Below are 15,562 nucleotides of genomic sequence, written 5' to 3' on the forward strand. Positions count from 1 at the left end.
ACAGGGTGCAGCAAAAGCAAGTTTACAGTTGTTTGTATGAAAAATAATACAATAATTAATAAATATTAATACCAGAATAAACTCTGTTCGCTTACTCACTACTTTTTCCCCACCCTGTATAGAAGTGAAGTTTTGGTAAGTTAAAATTTGTGAAAATAAATAGGCTTTCAACTAGTGCCTTCCTTGAACTTCTGTGAAATGTTTAATCCTTGAAAATTAAAATTATAACTGTTACCCTTTATAAACTTAAGACATACATAACACTACAGCCATGTGCACTGTTTCGTAGAATGTGATTTTAGTTTCCAATTTTAAAGAAACTTTAACATGAATATAGAAAGATTCCTGCATTAATAATTTCTGTTTAGGAACTTCTCTGAATTTTTTAAAATTGTATTTATTTGTTTTTAGAGAGAGGAGAAGGAAGGGGAAAGATGGAAACATTGATGCACAAGAGATACATCAATAATCAGTTGCTTCTTGCATGCCCGTAACTAGGGACCTGGCCTGCATCCAGGCATGTACCCTGACTGGGAATCAAACCAGCGGCTTTTCAGTTCGCAGGTCAGTGCTCTATCCACTGAGCAACACCAACCAGGGCAGAATTTTTTGATACACTTTGACAACTGACTATATTTTATAGATTTTTTTTAAAATGTATTTGTCTTTGAAAAGTTAGATATTTCATTTGTCTCTATCCTCACTTGCTGTATTAAAAATTATGTAAACAGTATTATAGTAATATTAACTAAAAAGAAAGTAGTTCACCCTTACTCCAACAAAGAACTCCCATTCTTGACCATATGCCTTTATAGTTTCTACATAGGAATTTGTCTAGATACTCTGTTTTCTGATTATTTTCCACTTATAAACATATCAATTTTTCATGTTACTGTATAGTCCTTTTTTATATTTAGTACACTTAACAGTGTCTTTTAATCATTTACCCATTGCTGGGCATTTTAGTTGTTTCTAATTTTTCACTATTATGAATAACTTTGCAGGGACGATCTACATATAAAAAGTTCCTTCTTTTTAGCATTCCCTGGAAAAATTTCCAGAAGTATTTGAATAATTTCATGTATCATATCAGTCAATAAGTTATATGATTTTTATAAATGTGTGGGTTATTAGAGCTGTAAGGGACAAATAGGTAAATTTAGTAGTTCTTTAACCTATGACCCAGCAATTCCACTTCTAGGAATATATCCAAAGAACCCTGAAACACTGATTTGAAAGAATTCATGCACCCCTACATTCATAGCAGCATTATTTACTATAGCCACAACCTGGAAGCAGCCCAAGTGCTCATCAGTAGGTGAGTGGATAAAAGAGCTCTAGTACATTTACACAATGGAATACTACTTAGCTGTAAAAAAGAAGGAAATCTTACCTTTCATGACAACATGCATGGACTTAGAGGGTATTATGCGGAGTGAAATAAGCCATTCAGAGAAAGACAAATACCATACGATTTCACTTATATGTGGAATCTAATGAACAAAATAAACAAACAAAATAGGAACAGACTCATAGAAAACAGACTGATAGCAGTTAGAGGGGTGGGGTAGAGGGCTGGTGAGAAAAATGAAGGGATTAAACAAAGAAACCCAAAAGAAACCTCATAGACATAGACAACAGTATGGTGACTACCAGGGGGAAAGGGGGTGCGAGGAGGTACAAGAAGGTAAACAGGGGATACATGGTGAAGGAAGGAGACCTGATTTTGGGTGGTAAACATACAATACGATACACACATGATGTATTATAGAACTGTACACTTGAAACATATATAATTTTATCAACCAATGTCATCCCCAATAAATTCAATAAAAATTAAAGTAATAATAATAATAATAGTCCTTTAATTTTACTGAATAGGGCACAGAGACCCATACAAGGGAAGCGAATTATCCAACACAACACAGATAGCATCTGAGTCCGGCTTAGTCAAATCGTCTCCTTTAAATGTTTAAAAATCAATTCTGAAGAAATGATATGATGCCTGAGGTTTGCTCTAAATTACTTTGGCTTGTTTTTTCCTTTGAGCGGGGGTGAAATGCAATGGGCAGTGAGTTATTCATTTTTGAAACTGGGTGATAGGTCCATTGGAGTCATGATAATATTCTGTGCAAATGGGCATGTTTTAATTTTCCATAATGAGAAGTTTAAATAACCCCTAAAACATTAAGGGGCACAGGGCTCAAAATAAGTGGTAAATCTATCAAACTTGTGACTCAAAATTGCATTTTAAGATCTGCAGCAGATTGTTTGTGAACTGAATATATTATATATCATTCAGCTGTGGCTGTTGAGGTTTTTAAATGTTTTTCCATCATGACTATAATAAAAGATGCATGTTTCTCATTAGCCATGCTAAAACTATCCAAGCTCAGAAGCTGAACAAACAACCCACTGAATTAATTAGCACTTGAAATATGAAAATTACATTTGGAACAAAATTAATTCTTTAAATAAAAAAAGGCAGATTTTCCATGACACATGCATGCACATGTTTATGGATCAGCCTAGATATATTACATGGTGATTATGATCATCTGCATAATTAATTCAAATAAAGGTATGGCACTCAGAATAAAAAGACTAGAGGTCAGCAGTTTATTATTGCAAAACAAACCTTCCTAACAAATCACATGGGCTACTTAAAAAAAAAAAGCTAACTTTAGATCATGGCATTCACTTGGTAATTTATGTAACATCAAGCACAATATATCCAGGATGCTTCAATCTTGAGTTTAGGGGATGAAACATATCCTAAGAACACAGTGAGATATGAACTTAAAGAGTCGAGCAGGAAGTGACAAATGTCACTTTGTAACTATCCAGTTTTAAGGCCACAAAAAGCAGTGAGAGGAGGAATAAGACAGAAAAAAAGGATTCTTAACGCATAGTTCAAAGTACTAATTTATAGGATGCACTATGACACCAGCATATTTTTGGTGGGATTTTTGTTTTCTGATAAATGCTAGAAAATAAATTTAAATATCTACAATCCTGTCACCCATAATAGCTCCATTCAATATTTGGTTTATTTCTCTCTAGCTTTTCTGTTGTTGTTGTTTTTTCAGTCTTTTTTCTATGTACATATTATCATATGTTTGTTTATTTTTCTACTTTTGTAAAACCAGAGTCATACTCTAATTTTGACTCCTTCTTTTTTTCACTCAACAACATACCTAAGTACTTTTCCCCAAACAGAATTCTTGCATGGTATAGTATTCCATCCTGTGGTTGTATCATAATTTATTTGACCAAACATCTGCTACTAAATATTGAACTTAATCCAGTTTGGGGTTTTTTTTCCAATTTTAAGTAACACGTTTGAAAATTTTCTTGAATATAATTTGCCTGTATTTTCAATTATTTTCCTGGACTGGATTCCTGGAAGTGGAATTTACTGGGCCAAAGGTCTGAACTTTTAAAACTCTTGATAAATACTACATTCCAGAAAAGTTATACAATTAACGTGTCCATCAGCATCATGACTACTCTGTCACCATCTCTGTGATTCAGATCAGAAGATCCCAGACCAAACACAGATGAGAGGCTTGGCCCCCAAACAGAACAGCAACAAGAAGAAAACCTTTTCCCTTCAAAAACCAAGGGTTGATCATAAATAACGACACCTGACAGGTGAAAATCAGAGGCGACTGCCTAAGACCACCGCCCCGGCACTGTCTGTCCCAGCCCCACAAACCAGCGGCGGCTCCCCCAAACTCGCTGGCCTTCCTCTTTCCTCCAGGAATCCGTACCCCCTGTTTCCCCTGCTGCAACATCTCCAGCCCGCCTCACTCACTTCCAGCCTGCCTGCTTTTTCCTTCAGGAATTTTTCAGTAATCCCCAGTCTACATTACATATTCTCCCACTCTGCTTCGACAACGCCCTGCATTAGCTCTATTTCAGAACTCGTTTCACACTCTGAAGTATGATTAACGGTCTGTCCCCACACTAGGCAGTGAATTACTTCAGGGCAAGGACTGTGTCTTCATTCGCTGTTGTATTCTCGGCATCTACCAAAGTACCTGGGATACAATAGGCACCGAAGGCAAATTTATCATGTGAATTATCATTCACAAAGCAGGGAGCCCAGGGCAGGAGTTAGAGAACTTTTTCTGTCTGTAAAGGACCACACAGCAAACATTTCTGGCTTTGGAAGCCACTGGTCTCAGTCACAGATACTCAACTTTGCTTTGTAACACAAAAGTAGTCATAGACAATATGTAAATGAATGGACGTGGCTATGTTCCAATAAAACTTTATTGTCTAAACCCAGTGGCAGGTTGGGATGTGGACCATAGTTTGCCAATCCCTGGTTTAAAGGAAGAAACTTCAAATTTTAAAAAAGGAAGAAAAAGAAAAGATGATGAAAAGGGACTTAATACTTTAAACCTACGCAAAGTTTAGGCTAAACTGTACTTATACAATTCAAGTTATTACACTTTGTACTCTCAAATTCCTTTCATCTGTGCCTCGGTCTGTAATGCAAAGTAAAGGGAAGGGAAATGACTGAAGGGGGCAGCAGAGGGCGGCACAGTGACGGGAGCTGAACACAGGGCTTAGGCCTTAGTCACAGGCAAGAAAGGGTCAGCAGGACCAACAGAGAGGGGCTTAACCTCGATGGGATTCGACAGGACTTTTAATCCATACAATCGTTCTGAACAGCATGACTAAATATCAGTAACCCTGGGTGAGACACACAGAATATTACGAAAATAGGCTGCAGATACATACAGTCAACAGCTCTGAATTTCAATAGCTCAAAATTACGCATCAAGACAATGTGTGTGCTTGCCTCCCCAGATCCAGGAAAAGGAGGGGAAAATGACATCATGCAACGGGAACGGCCATTCAGGTTCAAAAGTAAGTCCCTTCTAATTGCTGGTGCTTTCCTGCCTCTGACTCCACCTGTCAGCTTCCCCCTCCCCACACTCGTGCCCTTCCCCACATCCCGCCCGGTGTTTTTACCCCTCTGGCTGTAGCCACAGAAGAGGGCCTCACAGCTCAGCCTGTGTGGGCCAGGTGAACCTGTTTCGTCTGGAGTGTGTACAGTCTGCCTGAGAAGTGAGTATACTTAATCAGAGCCTTACTTTTCATAGTCCCTTCCTCTTCCTCATCCTCTGCATTGATCACCATGGTGCCCAGCTGTGAGGGCAATGTGTCATCGTGCTCAATCATAGTATTGGCTCCATCACTCATGGTGTTGGCTACTCGGACGGTGCCCATCTCATCACCTGCTGCTCGAACCATCGTGCCAGAATCCAGTTCATCCTCCTCCTGTAAAAGGACAAAATCTCAAATTAGGGCTAATTTGATCAGAAGCGAATTTTCTGAATTACTATTACTCATGTTGGTGCAAGTATTTCTGGATTTGACACTTATTCAGGGTCTAAATCCACTCTGTAGAACTGAGTGCCCTCTTATTTAACCAAAGAACATAAATTTACCCAGGTAAGAGCAGCGTATCTAACCCTAAAGGACCTTCCCCTTTTCCCCTTCTTAATAGTTTTGCAACATAGATCTAAGGAGCTGAGATGTACACCCTTGAAGTCTTAGGGTTGTGAAGGAGCCTGTAAGTGTAAAATCTACATATTTAGTATGAATCCGAGATTCCCCAAAAGAACACAGAAAAACCAAGTCTCAGACCTGGGCATTCTCTTTCACAAAAAAACAAGTTATACTGAATAAAAAATAAAATTTGAAAGTGTTTCAGGAAGCACTATAAGAAGAGCAAGCAAGGACAGGGCAGTCACACAGGAAGTGTCCAGCTCCAGGCTGATCCAGTATCTACGCGTTGGCCTGGCTTGGCAATCATGAAATAAGAAACATTAATGCCCGAGGCCCAAAGCCAGGTCTGCCACTCACTGAGTTTTCGTCATCGTCCTGGTCCACCTCCCGCTGCTGGGCTTCCTGGCGTTTCAGTTTCACATCCATGGCTTCGTTAATTAAGTCCCGCAGTATCGACACTCCTTTGGCGCTCTTGACAAATGGGTGCTTAAACAAGAAGGTGAAAAACGCTGGGACAGTTTATAGGTAACAGTGCCAAGATAGTGCCTGGCACAGAGCAGGTGCTTGATAGTATTTGTGGAATCAGTCAATGAATTTAATCTTTCTCATTTTCCTTTGGACAATAGCTAAACCACATTCATTTTATAAGTGAGCAGGTGTACATTCAGGCTTTGCCCACCTTTTTTGGCCTGGCTGGAACTGTCTCCTCCCTTTCTCTCTGTCCAATCTCGAGATTCTCAACAGGGTGGTTATCACCCCAGAAAGGGAGTTTTGTAGTGTTGGGAGCTTGTGGTTACAATGTTTGAAGAACACAAACAGTACGGGCGGAGAGGCAGGGACACTACAGTCCTGCAAAGTGAGGAAGACTGGCGCAGCAACAAACTTTGGCACATTCTGCACATCTTTTACTGATGTGCAGAGTACATGTACACTTTGATAAATAATACTGAAAACTTTTCCAAGAGATAAGCAAATGCTCTAGTAATTTGGGAGGTGAATTCGGAGTGGGGACTTAAATAGAATAAAGACATTGTTTAGAAATCACTGAATAATTTACTCATCTTGTTTATTCTTTCTGTTCAATGTACTTTCCAACTATGCATTTAGGTAAAAATGATTTAGTGTAAAAGTATAGTTACTGCAATAGTAAAACTAGTTACAAACATGTAACAGATGCAGGCTCAATATTCAATCAGCAAAGACACTTGAACTATAGGAATACTGCTGGATTTCACTCACAAAAATGAAGTTTTTAAATACGATTACCATCTTACATTTTTGTTGTTTGTAGCACAACTGTAAGAAAATCATGCTGTGAAAGTTACACATAGAAATTCTTGTGGGGGGAGGGTCGCCTGTTGTTTTCCAAATGTATTCTGATACTGTCCCTAGTATTTCTCTTCGTAATCCATTCTCTGTTCCCCACCACCCATTAAAGAATGTGGTCTCCAAGTTCTTTGTAAATACTCTATAGATTGAGAGCGTATTTCGACATGTGGTGGGATCACAATGCAGAAGGTATCTTTTCCATAAAATTTTATCAATACCCCAGCCAGGCAGGGAAGAATTTTGCCACTACGCTTGGAAATAAGAACCAGCTCATTCGCAAGAATGTCATTATTTCCTGTTCTATCCACTTGGATAGACTATAGAATCATTTCCCTCCTCTTATCATATATAACTAAGTCTGGTCTGCTATTACTTAATATTAGTTCTATGCAAATGCCTGCCTGTTCATATTCCTGTATTTCGTGAATGGAAAGGTTTCTGCTCTCATTACTGCTCTTAAATCTAAATTCTTTCATGATGATAGGTACAGGTCTCTACTTCACTATGTCTGTAAGTTGAGTAAAACTGGAGCATTCCTATATTGACAAATATATTATTTCATTATAAATCATTATCTTTACATGTCTCCATTGTATCATAGACATTATATTGATTCTTTTTAAATTATGGGCATTAATAGATTTATTATCTATGAGTTTCATTCCAGAAGAGTAATGAGTATTAAAAATACATGCATATACATGACAAGGTCTGTCCAGAAAAAGTCCAGCCATTGTTAATGTAACGAGAATGGTTTGTGTAACATCGATGTAACCTGACAGCCAAGGAGAGCAGGCTGGAATGCGCATGCGTGAACAATGACAACTTCATTGTACTAGTCAGTGCGGTAGGCAGACGCCACTGAGTGGGCATGTGCACTATGTGGCACAGCTTTCAAAATGACTGAGCAAGTAGAGTAATGAATTTGCATCAAATTTTGCATTGAAGAACATTCCTCTGCGGAAACTATTCAGATGATTCAGAAGGCTGCAGCTATGGACAATTGGCGACTGGCACCTTCGTCACAACGTGCCCACTCATGTACCACATCTCATACAATACTTTTGTGAAACATCAAATCACCCAAGTCACTCAGCCTCTCTACAGCCCAGGTTTGGTGTCCTGCAACTTCTGGATTTTCCCAAAACTAAAATCACCTTTGAAAGGAAAGAGATTTCAGATTGTTGACAAGGTTCAGAAAAATACAACAGGGCAGCTAACAGCAACTGGGAGAACTGTGCAAGGTCCCAAGATGCCTACGTCGAAGGGGAATGAGGTGTCTTATATCTTCGTCACTAATTGTCTCTATTTTTCACAGTACATGGCCGGATACTTTCTGGACAGGCCTCGTATATATGGGGTCTGATATGGTTGAAAACCAATTGCCTAGCTCAATAACAACAGCAAATATTTGTCACATCCATATCATATTATCTTTACCATGTGTACATTATTATTCAAAGTTATACATATCACTTAATCTTCATAATATAGGAGACAGGTACTTTATCTCCATTTTATAAATTAAAAAATAAACATTAACACAGAGGTTATATCACTTGCCTAAGGTCATAAAGCTAGTAAATATGGAGCCAGGATTCAAACCTGGGCAGTCTGAACTCCAGAATCTAAGTTCCTAACCACTAAGTACACTGCCTGCCAAATGCCATCCGTCCTTCAAGGTCCAAGCACAGCAGTTACCTCCTCCAGAAAAGCATTCCCAGTTATCTCCAAAGTGACCTCCTCCCACCCTGAGCTATAGTACCCCCTACCATTAATATCCATTCTTTGCCAGAAGTGGGTAGATCTGACGGCACTCCTGCTTTGGAATCAAAAAGACCTAGGTTTTAATCTCAGCTCTGCTGTTTGCCAGCTGAGTGTCCATAAATGAGTTAATCTCTCTAAGCTTCCATTTCTCACCTATAAAAATGAAATAATACCTATCCCTTACAGGGTCTATGTCATAATTAAATGATTTAACATGTGAAAAGCACCCAGCACACAGCAGGTACTCACAAAATGTCAATTCCCATTCTCCAATCCCAGAGAGCCCTTTATTTTCTTGTCTATTGTCTTGCTCAATGATGTAACATTCTTTCCTATGTCTTTCCTACTTAGATCCAGACCTCCCGGAAAGCAGTAAATTTCATACTTCTTTATCACATCCATGTAGGTGGGTTAAGAGTCATACCTGCAGGAGCTGAGTGGCTGTTGCTCTCTGCTCAGGGCTCTTTACAAGACACTGCTTCACAAAATCCATGAAGTTATCTGACCACAGTTCTGGCTTTCGGAATGTGGGAGGGGGGTTGGTAGGAATCATAAAGATTGCCTGGTTTAAAAAAAATAAAAAAAAATAAAATAAAGTTATGCTCCAATAAAAATGTAACTAGAAATACATTTGAGTTTGATAAAACAATTTTTCTCTTATCCACTGAAGAGACCTCCTAAATTCCAACAAAGTCTAAGTATTCAAAGTAAGATGTATGACTACCTCTCCCTCCCCTCCCTTCCGTCTACTTCCTCTTTCATATGTATTCTTGTCCCCCCAAACCTCACAACATCCACCAAGCCTTTTTTTAATTTTTGTTAATCACCTTTCACTTTGTACTTTTCACTTTGAAAGTACATTGCCTTTCAAAGTGAAAAGGCAAGACGAAAGAGCGTCAATATTCTGAAGACAAAACCTCAGCCCCACAGTTGCCAAATTTCCCTCCTTCCTACAGGTTACCACCACCACTGAATGGGAGCAGAGAGTGCAAGGAGACCCTAAACCCAAAAGTCCCCAAAGTTACAAACGATTCATTAACTTTCAAGCCAAGCCAATTCAACATACTTGAAAGAAAAATTGGCCCACTACATTGCAGTTAGTTAAAAAAATACTATAGAATAAAACTCTTACTGAGTTCTCAATAAAAGAGCCGCAGTTAAAAAAAAAAAAAACAACACAAACCTTTTTGCAAATAATCAACTTAAATTATAGTCTTTAAATCTGAAAATATAACCAGTAAATAATTCCACCCATCTCCACTTCTGTCCCCCCAAAAAGAGAGGAGCTTACCTTTGGGCCCATGAATGTTTTTTTAAAATAAACTGTTAAGTCTTTCAATATGACAATTAATTAATCAGTGAAGAGAAGGAGCTGGGTTGCGAGGTATAACAACCATAAAGCCCCTGGGGAAGGTCGAGGTCCTACAGCAGTGCTGTGGTGACGGTCCTGGGGCGGGGAGAGCCCAGAAACCCGCTGGCATCTTTCGGTGGAGGGTCAATGCACAGGCCCTTAACATTCTAGAAGCAGATGATGTGGGAGAGTACAGAACCTCCAGCTGAAGAGGGTCTGGGGATCTACAGACCACAACTTACAAATTTAAATACCTGTAAGGGCCAGGCAGAAGACAACACATGACCCAGGTTGGGTGTCAGTGACATGTGTTCAAAAGAATAGTTTTTTGGTTTTTTTGTTTTTTAAAGAATTTATTTGTTCATTTTTAGAGGGGGACGAGGGGGAGAAAGAGAGGGAAAGAAACATCAACTTGTGGTTGCATCTCGCACGCCCCCTACCGAGGACCTGGCCCTCAACCCAGGCATGTGCTCCTACACTGGGAATCAAACCCGCGACCTTTTGGTTCGCAGGCTGGTGCTTGATCCACAGAACCACACCAGCTAGGGCTCAAAAGAAGAGTTTGCTTTCCTCTTAATACTACTGTAAGGCAAATATTAAAGAAAACACTGCAGAAAGTAACAACTGATACTTGGGAAATGGAATTGTGGAGACTGATCAAATGGGAAGCCTGGGCCCTGTAAAGGAGAAGACCACTACTCAGCTCCATTTAATATTGCTGTGTTAAAATGTGAGCATCTAGACTAAAAAAATATACATTGCACAGATCAAACCAAGCATTTCTGTGGCCCAAGTCCTGCATAGGACTATCGATAACACAGCTTCTGGAACGAAGTGGGGTAAATTATACTTGAATTAATTGGAGACTACAACTAGTGGAAGTGTATTATCTGGAGTCTAGCCTGACATTTACCAATAACATACAATTAATTCATTTATCATTTGGTACCTAACCAAGTACATCATTTAACTAGCTGTCTAATGATGACCAGTAACTAACCAGCCTTCTGGTTTTCCATCCATTTCCTTACCCTCATTGGATGGATATCGGCATATGGGGGTTTTCCTTCAGCCATTTCTATAGCAGTTATTCCCAATGACCAGATGTCTGCCACACAGTTGTACCCAATTTCCTGAATCACTTCTGGAGCCATCCAAAATGGTGTTCCTATTACTGTATTTCGCTTGGCCATGGTATCCTAAAATAGAAAGGAGTGAGATGAACACTAAGCATTAAAACCATTAAGAAAAAGAGACTTTTCCAACAATAAGAAATGTCTTATACTTGAAATACATATCATACTCAAGGTATGACCAAGCAAGTCACAAAGGAAATTCAAATGACCTAGAGACATAAAAGATTCTCAATCAGTTACTAAAACACAAAAAATAACAATCAATCAATAACACACTAAAAAAAGAGTGACAAAAATTAAAAAGATTACTAATAACTAGTGTTGACAAATGTTATTGAAGTATAAATTGGCACAACCTTTAGTAGGCAATTGGCAATATTAAACTTAAATGCCCATATCCTTTGATCCAAATTTACTTCTAGACATGTATGTTATGTGTAGGCACCCCAAGATATACAGAGTGGGGCAAAAGGATGTTTACAGTTGTGAGTACGTGAAACATGGAGTTTATCCTTGTATTACTACTTACTATTACCTAATTTTTTATATGAACTGTAAACCTACTTTTGCCCCCCTCTGTATGCAGTAGTATTGTAGAAATATTTGTAATGGGTGGGGAGAGGGAAGAAATAGGGAGTAATCCAAATGACCATCTGAAGTTAAAAACAACAAAAGTCCACACAATGAAACACTGCATTTAAAAAAAGAGAGAGATACATACATTTTTCTGGCATGGAAAAAATGTAGAAAGTATATTGTGAGGCAAAAAAAAAATGGTTGTGAAATTATATAAAACATAACCTGTTTTTGTAAAAATAAATAATGGAACAACAAACCAATAATAATAAATATTGTTGTTATATGGATAGCAAAAAAACCCAAAAACAACAAAAAAACCTCAACACACAGCAAACGATGAACAATTATATCTAGAAGTTAGAACCACTAAAGACTTCTTTCCATCCCATATCCTTCTGTAACACCCTATGGTTTACGTGAGCATGTATTACATGTGCAAACAAGAAATTTAAAAAAAAGGAAGTTATATATCTATATATGCCTGTACATATACATGTACATATGTAATTTTAAATAACATGTACTTTATACCACATGTACATAATTTTTATATAATATATGCATATACTAAAGTCTTAGTTTGAGGATTTAAGAGGAATATACAGATATATTACACATGGGCAAGTACCCACGCGCTTCCCCAGAGTGGCAGGGTCCCAGTGAAAGAGGACCTTCCTACAATTCCTTTGTTTTAGGAAAAGAAGGATTTTAAACAACTAAATATGCAAAAGGACTTCTCATCATCACCACCCATGTTCCTTCTGAAATGCCTGTGGCTTAAGTTAGGTTATGTTAGCCAGGAGCAAATGACAGGTAATATATTTAAATTGATCTTACTTTGGCAGTCCAATGAAAAAAAATTAACACAGGAACTACTTACTGCTTAGTCATTTCCTTTGCTCTAAAACTTAAAATTTGCATGGGTATTTTCAAACGGTGATGGTCAAAGTTGTTTTCAAGGATTATAACTAGAAATGGGCATTTGGATAACCAGAAATTTTTTGAAAATTTAAAGTAATGACTAGATACCACACAATTGGATCAATGGAAAATATTAAGTCCAGAAACAGACTAACATGTTCCAGGTAGATTAAAAAACAAAAACAAAAAAACTGTACATAATACCAGCTCAAAAAAGCAAACAAAATATATCTACATAATCTACCACTAAGGAAACTGTTAGATATATAACTTTGTTGCAACTTTTAGTATACACTTGTCCAGAACTGTTATTTTTCTACATGTATGTCCTACACACTCACATATTTTACAAAATCAGATAATTCTAGACTTCCTGTTTTGAAAACTTTTTTTTTCATTGCTATGCACTGGTGAGGCAGAAGGAGAATCAAGAGGCTGCATCCTGGAACCAAATGAGGACAGTGTTTTCAGCGACTGCCAACTGCTGCCTGAAGGTTCAATGACAGGACGTTATGTCTTATTCAAGGAAAGCAGTTTGGATTTAATTTTCTTCCTTTTATAAATGTAATGGTGTAACCCAACAGAATTTAAACTTCTTCTCTGTCATTTCTTGTTTTAGATTGTATTTTTATCAAAGTTAACCAAACTTAAACTATGGCACCCTAACCCCAGGAAAGAATCTAAAATAACCTACTAGCTCTCTGGTAACCTGTTGGTACATTCTGTGATTTTTTTTTTTTACCAATACAATTAAATCAAATATTATATTTTAAAAATAAATAAATGAATTCCTTCTCAGGACACAGCTGAAAGTTACCAGTACAGGAAACATTTTTACTTACTGTAAGTTGACCTGCTACGCCAAAATCTGCAAGTTTTGCATGTCCTTCTGTATTTAGCAAAATATTTCCTGCCTTGATATCCCGATGTATTTTTCTCATAAAATGAAGGTATTCCAGTCCCTTAAGTGTTGATTGTAATATTGTAGCTATTTCATCTTCTGTTAACTGCAAAAAAGAATGAGAAATCAAAATTCCATCAGTTTACATCAGCATATTTCAAGGCGAAAAAAGAGCTGACCCAAACTCCTTTCCGAGAATATAAGATCTTATTCAACCTGTAAATGGCATTTGGCAACTTGTAATACGATTGTTACACTGGCCACTCCCAAGATTATGTTTCCAGCTCAGATCTCTCCCCAAACATGAGTCTTATATCTGCCTACACAACATCTCCAATGAACACCTAACAAGTATCGTAGGCGTAACATGTCAAACTCAAATTCTTTATTTCTGCCACCACCCTACCCCTCTCCTTACCACCTACCCAACCTACTCTGCTCTTCCCTGTCTCCTCCCTCTCAGTAAAAGGCAATTTCATTCTCCCAGCTGCTCTGGTCAAAAACTTTAAGGTCATTCTTGGTTTTTCTCTGTCTTCAAAATATATCCAAATACATTCTCTGCAATCATCCTGGTCCAAGCTATGATCATGTCCTGCCTGAACTAGTCTAATAATTTCCTAACTGGTCTCCTTGCTTCTGCCCTTGACCCTCTACAACGTATTTTCCTCACAAAATTCATAAAGAACCTTTTAAAAAGTAAGCCAGATGTGCTCAAAACCTCAATGGCTGCCTAAGTCACTCCCAGTTAAAAGGCAGTCCTCACCAAGGTCTTACATGATCTGGTTCCCAGCTACATCACCTTCTACCACTTTCTTCCTTGCTTGTTCTGCCTCCGTTATGCAGGCTTCCTTGATGCTCCTCAAACACTCCAAACACACGTCCACCTCTGGGTCTTTTCACCTGCTATTCTCTCTGCCTACGATCCTCTTCCAGATTTCATCCAGATTTTTGTATGACTTGCTCCCTTACTTCACTGTTTCTGTCCAAATGTCACCTCATCAGAAAATCAGAGGCCGTCCCTGGCTCCCTCCATTCCTCCATCATTCTCTATTCCTTTATCCTACCTTATTGGTCAAAGCAGCATTATCACCATCTGACGTGCATTATTTGTATATCTATGTAGTGGCTTCCCTATTGGAAACATAAAAACGCTGCATTTAAAAATGTCTTTGATCTGTTTACTACTGAATCTCTAGCACCAAGAAAGCCACCTGACACATAGTAGGGTCCCCCAAAAAAAATTTGTTGAATGATGGTGAACACATAAAACAACACTGGAGATTGATATAGAATATGTGAAAAGTCACGGTCCTAAACCAACTCAATCTACAAGTTCTCAGCTCCCCTTAAGACAAACAACTCATATTCAGAAGGAGTATACTGTGGTGCAAAATATATGGAATTTAGAAATAAAAAGACCTAGCTTTTAGTCTTGGTTCTACTTTCTAACTGTGTGACTTAACCTAGTTATCAAACTTTTCTTGGTCTCAGTTTCTAAATCTATGGAATAAAAATATCGCCAGTCTTCAAGAGTGTCATGAAAATGAAATGATATAGGGCATGTAAGAATACACATGGTTGAACAACCACTACACCATCAACCAATCAATAAATATTTAAGAAGCATTTATTATGAACTGGTACTATGCTAATAACATTAAAAGTAGCTAACAATTACTAAGCATTTAATTTATACTAGGCACTATTTCTGTAATCTTACTTAATCCTTATAATAATCAAATGGGGTGGGTTCTATCATTATCATCACCATTTTATAGATGATGAAGCTGAAACCCCAATTAAGGAATTTGTGCCAAAGGTCACAGAGCTAATAAATGATAGAGCGTTCGCTAAAGTCCGAGGAAACACTGGTGTCAGGGTAGCAAACTAGAGTTCTGCGCTTCTGCGGCCAAAGTGGACAAAGCTCATCACTTGCTTCCTGGCACCTTTTTCTGAACGGCTGGGCTGATCATTATGGTAGCAGTGCCCAAAAGAAATACATGTGAGCCACAAGTATAGCTTTTAATTTTGTAGTAGCCGCATTTAACACAG

At 38.1% G+C, this 15,562-nt stretch overlaps 1 protein-coding gene across 1 annotated transcript in view; it reads right to left on the reverse strand.

Moving 5' to 3' along the window:
- STK4 (serine/threonine kinase 4) overlaps positions 1–15,562 on the reverse strand; it is an 85,307-nt gene that overhangs the window by 55,216 nt on the left and 14,529 nt on the right. Inside the window, exons 5-9 of the mRNA XM_054573697.1 lie at positions 13,452–13,616; positions 11,005–11,172; positions 9,047–9,184; positions 5,884–6,012; positions 5,109–5,295 (exon numbers count right to left, since the gene is read on the reverse strand). Of these exons, the coding sequence (XP_054429672.1) occupies positions 5,109–5,295; positions 5,884–6,012; positions 9,047–9,184; positions 11,005–11,172; positions 13,452–13,616 (787 nt within the window). The remainder of the gene's footprint in view (positions 1–5,108; positions 5,296–5,883; positions 6,013–9,046; positions 9,185–11,004; positions 11,173–13,451; positions 13,617–15,562) is intronic.

The sequence above is a fragment of the Pteronotus mesoamericanus genome, unplaced genomic scaffold (assembly GCF_021234165.1).
Source record: "Pteronotus mesoamericanus isolate MK-2021 breed Mesoamerican mustached bat unplaced genomic scaffold, CSHL_Meso_final contig_25, whole genome shotgun sequence".
NCBI lineage: Eukaryota > Metazoa > Chordata > Mammalia > Chiroptera > Mormoopidae > Pteronotus > Pteronotus mesoamericanus.